General features: G+C 30.2%; 1 protein-coding gene across 1 annotated transcript in view; it reads left to right on the top strand.

The window, feature by feature from the left end:
* The first annotated feature begins 654 nt into the window (after positions 1 to 654).
* The window catches only part of LOC127630976 (synaptophysin-like), a 27025-nt gene continuing 22044 nt past the window's right edge, over positions 655 to 5635 (top strand). Inside the window, exons 1-2 of the mRNA XM_052108903.1 lie at positions 655 to 778; positions 2228 to 2293. Of these exons, the coding sequence (XP_051964863.1) occupies positions 761 to 778; positions 2228 to 2293 (84 nt within the window). The 5' untranslated portion in view covers positions 655 to 760. The remainder of the gene's footprint in view (positions 779 to 2227; positions 2294 to 5635) is intronic.

Genomic DNA, 5635 nt, shown 5'->3' with positions numbered 1-5635 from the left:
TGACTTCAAATAAACAATAATTAGGTCCGAAGTAATCCAAAAGTAATCATATTATATTACCTTAAAATGTAATTAATAGAGATTACGTTACTGACTACAATTAGTCATATAATTTGACATTAGTACTAGGTTACAAATCAAAATAATCTACACAGCACTGGATATCCCGTACTGAATTTTAATTGAATGATTTCCACATAGATATACCATATTTACATGTCCAAATAACCATTTTGTTGATACCATGTAAAAAATAAAAAATAAAAATATTTATAATAATAAACGGTAATTTCATGGTAAATTTAGGTACTTAAACAAAAAAAAACTTTTAAATAAAAGTAGGCCTATATGCATAACCCATGATTTTAAATAGCCTATTCAAAATATGACATGGCCATATATGACCATGTATAAAATTATAGTTTTTGAGTGATTCTTGATCCGTGAAAACCATATATGAACGTATATTTGCCATATATCAGATTTCTGTATACGCTGATAAGATGTGCAGCCTGTGTTGTATTGTTCAATGATGATCATCGTGAAGAATGAGAAAGAAGCGCGTTTCCAAAAGCACTGACCCGGTTGATAGATTAGGCTATTATACTGAGCGGTGCGTTTACAGAGCAGTGCCGGTGAGTGTAATTGTTACTGTAATAGTGTCGTGGAGCGGAGAGATGCTCCCGGTGTGACCCGGATGTAGCGGCGGTCTGCCTCGTTCCTCTCGTCTGATCCTCTTATCACCGAAAAGGCGGCCGAGATGGATGTTGTCAACCAGGTAGGGCTTTCAATCTCACCTATTCACGCAATCAATTCTACAGTATGATGCAAACGCTGCAAACGTATTCCTGTATAGGCAAAAAGGCGAATTTTGTTATTTGTTTTTCCTAGACTATATATATATATATGCACGGATAACGGGGTTGAAATAAATAGAGATTTAAGGAGTATACCTACAGACGGTCTCGTTGACTTCCAATCGTTTTTTTTTTCGCTTCTCCAAGTCCGACTAGGATGTCACCTATATAAGCAAAAAAAGCCATACAATCTAAGAGAATTCGTGTAAAACTATATAATAGCACTTTACATGTACTAGTGCACTGGTGACGGTGGTGATTTTATGTCGTAGAGCATGTATTTTCTAAGAATGAGAGAGCTAATGCGCGACTATTCCGAATATAGCTTAAACATACTGTTTCTATAGAATTCAAAACATATTTGGGGTGAGGCATAAACAAGAGTTCTGACTTTGGGCTATTTATCTGTATTTACATTGATGACGGATTCACGAGCGATGCGTCTTTTGAACCGGTTCTTTTGAGTGATTCGATCAAACCGACTCGCGCAGCCTCACATGACTTTTTGGAAGAACCAGGATACAATTGTTTAGACTAATTGAAGACATTCCGATAAAAAGTAGCATTTTACTTAAATGTGTTTTACTACAAAAACGACTAATTAAATGCCGATTTCTAGGAACGTCATTGTGTGATGCCTAAAACGAACTGTTGAACCGCTGAGTTTGAACGGACTGTCCGAACGAACCGACTTGCTACAGTGAATCGGACTTCCCAATCCCGTTCAGACATCTCATTTATCATGTAGGCTACATCGTGACAGAACGTGTAAATGAATCTCTGGGTTTCACCTGATTTGATATGGTTTGCGTGAACATTACAGCGCAATGTGAAAGATGATATGACGCGGTCACTGTCTCAGCCTGAAGAGTGCCGCATTCTCCCTCACGCGCGCACCGCTCTCTGGCTTGTGTCTGCTGTGCGCGTCAGTTATATCGGGCTGTAGCCAGTTGCACTTCCATTGAGGAAGCGTTGAGATAAGCTGCTTTGAGCCTTTGACTAATTCTAATGCTCACAAAGTCTCCCTCTAGTCTTGCGTGCGTTCTATTGGTCGCTCTGTTGTCATCTCTGACGTGAGCAGGTCCGTCAGGTGATTATAGTGGACCTGAAGGACTGGCCCTTATTAGGCTGAATAATATTATTTAAACTTGCTGGAGCCATTTACGTATAAAGTCTCCATAGGAAAGTAACTGACCTGATTGATCTAAAAGCTCAGTTAAAAACATATAGGCCTATGTATTGTTCAGCAGCAGCAACAACAACAACAACAACAAAATGGTTATAGTGTACTGAGAGATGGGTGGGTGCATGGATAGATAATGATTCTTGTCTTTTTGTCATTGACAATACAGTATGTATTTGTTTTTCAGTTGGTTGCCACTGGAGAGTTCACAATCATCAAACAGCCATTAGGATTCATTAAAGTCTTACAATGGGTGAGTAACTGTAATTGCAGTGCTTGCAAGGCAAACACAAGCTATTCAATTATATATTCATTATATTCAATCTTCCATACGTTTTCTTTTACAATCATTCTAAAACCTATTCTAACCCTATTTAAACTATTAAAATGACTCTATTTTAACCCCATTTAAACAATTAAAATGACTCTATTCTAACCCCATTTAACTATTAAAATGACTCTATTCTAACCCATTTAAACTATTAAAATGACTCTATTCTAACCCCATTTAAACTATTAAAATGACTCTATACTAACCCTATTTAAACTATTAAAATGACTCTATTCTAACCCTATTTAAACTATTAAAATGACTCTATTCTAACCCCATTTAACTATTAAAATGACTCTATTCTAACCCATTTAAACTATTAAAATGACTCTATTCTAACCCCATTTAAACTATTAAAATGACTCTATACTAACCCTATTTAAACTATTAAAATGACTCTATTCTAACCCTATTTAAACTATTAAAATGACTCTATTCTAACCCCATTTAAACTATTAAAATGACTCTATTCTAACCCTATTTAAACTATTAAAATGACTCTATTCTAACCCTATTTAAACTATTAAAATGACTCTATTCTAACCCTATTTAAACTATTAAAATGACTCTATTCTAACCCTATTTAAACTATTAAAATGACTCTATTCTAACCCTATTTAAACTATTAAAATGACTCTATTCTAACCCTATTTAAACTATTAAAATGACTCTATTCTAACCCATTTAAACTATTAAAATGACTCTATTCTAACCCTATTTAAACTATTAAAATGACTCTATTCTAACCCTATTTAAACTATTAAAATGACTGTATACTAACCCTATATAAACTATTAAAATGACTCTATTCTAACCCCATTTAAACTATTAAAATGACTATATTCTAAACCCATTTAAACTATTAAAATGACTCTATTCTAACCCTATTTAAACTATTAAAATGACTCTATTCTAACCCTATTTAAACTATTAAAATGACTCTATTCTAACCCCATTTAAACTATTAAAATGACTCTATTCTAACCCCATTTAAACTATTAAAATGACTCTATTCTAACCCCATTTAAACTATTAAAATGACTCTATTCTAACCCCATTTAAACTATTAAAATGACTCTATTCTAACCCTATTTAAACTATTAAAATGACTCTATTCTAACCCCATTTAAACTATTAAAATGACTCTATTCTAACCCCATTTAAACTATTAAAATGACTCTATTCTAACCCCATTTAAACTATTAAAATGACTCTATTCTAACCCATTTAAACTATTAAAATGACTATATTCTAACCCATTTAAACTATTAAAATGACTCTATTCTAACCCTATATAAACTATTAAAATGACTCTATTCTAACCCCATTTAAACTATTAAAATGACTCTATTCTAACCCTATTTAAACTATTAAAATGACTCTATTCTAACCCCATTTAAACTATTAAAATGACTCTATTCTAACCCTATTTAAACTATTAAAATGACTCTATTCTAACCCCATTTAAACTATTAAAATGACTCTATTCTAACCCCATTTAAACTATTAAAATGACTCTATTCTAACCCTATATAAACTATTAAAATGACTCTATTCTAACCCCATTTAAACTATTAAAATGACTCTATTCTAACCCTATTTAAACTATTAAAATGACTCTATTCTAACCCTATTTAAACTATTAAAATGACTCTATTCTAACCCTATTTAAACTATTAAAATGACTCTATTCTAACCCTATTTAAACTATTAAAATGACTCTATTCTAACCCTATTTAAACTATTAAAATGACTCTATTCTAACCCTATTTAAACTATTAAAATGACTCTATTCTAACCCTATTTAAACTATTAAAATGACTCTATTCTAACCCTATTTAAACTATTAAAATGACTATATTCTAAACCCTATTTAAACTATTAAAATGACTCTATTCTAACCCTATTTAAACTATTAAAATGACTCTATTCTAACCCATTTAAACTATTAAAATGACTATATTCTAAACCCATTTAAACTATTAAAATGACTCTATTCTAACCCTATTTAAACTATTAAAATGACTCTATTCTAACCCTATTTAAACTATTAAAATGACTCTATTCTAACCCTATTTAAACTATTAAAATGACTCTATTCTAACCCTATTTAAACTATTAAAATGACTCTATTCTAACCCTATTTAAACTATTAAAATGACTCTATTCTAACCCTATTTAAACTATTAAAATGACTCTATTCTAACCCTATTTAAACTATTAAAATGACTCTATTCTAACCCATTTAAACTATTAAAATGACTATATTCTAAACCCATTTAAACTATTAAAATGACTCTATTCTAACCCTATTTAAACTATTAAAATGACTCTATTCTAACCCATTTAAACTATTAAAATGACTATATTCTAAACCCATTTAAACTATTAAAATGACTCTATTTTAACCCTATTTAAACTATTAAAATGACTCTATTCTAACCCCATTTAAACTATTAAAATGACTCTATTCTAACCCCATTTAAACTATTAAAATGACTCTATTCTAACCCCATTTAAACTATTAGAATGACTCTATTCTAACCCCATTTAAACTATTAAAATGACTCTATTCTAACCCCATTTAAACTATTAAAATGACTCTATTCTAACCCCATTTAAACTATTAAAATGACTCTATTCTAACCCTATATAAACTATTAAAATGACTCTATTCTAACCCCATTTAAACTATTAAAATGACTCTATTCTAACCCTATATAAACTATTAAAATGACTCTATTCTAACCCTATTTAAACTATTAAAATGACTCTATTCTAACCCTATTTAAACTATTAAAATGACTCTATTCTAACCCTATTTAAACTATTAAAATGACTCTATTCTAACCCTATTTAAACTATTAAAATGACTCTATTCTAACCCTATTTAAACTATTAAAATGACTCTATTCTAACCCTATTTAAACTATTAAAATGACTCTATTCTAACCCTATTTAAACTATTAAAATGACTCTATTCTAACCCTATTTAAACTATTAAAATGACTCTATTCTAACCCTATTTAAACTATTAAAATGACTCTATTCTAACCCTATTTAAACTATTAAAATGACTCTATTCTAACCCTATTTAAACTATTAAAATGACTCTATTCTAACCCTATTTAAACTATTAAAATGACTCTATTCTAACCCCATTTAAACTATTAAAATGACTCTATTCTAACCCCATTTAAACTATTAAAATGACTCTATTCTAACCCTATTTAAACTATTAAAATGACTCTATTCTAACCCTAT

This window comes from Xyrauchen texanus, chromosome 37 (genome assembly GCF_025860055.1).
Source record: "Xyrauchen texanus isolate HMW12.3.18 chromosome 37, RBS_HiC_50CHRs, whole genome shotgun sequence".
In the NCBI taxonomy this organism is placed as follows: domain Eukaryota; kingdom Metazoa; phylum Chordata; class Actinopteri; order Cypriniformes; family Catostomidae; genus Xyrauchen; species Xyrauchen texanus.
The sequence above is the reverse complement of the archived record's forward strand: the minus strand, read 5'-3'. Positions and strand labels throughout refer to the sequence as shown.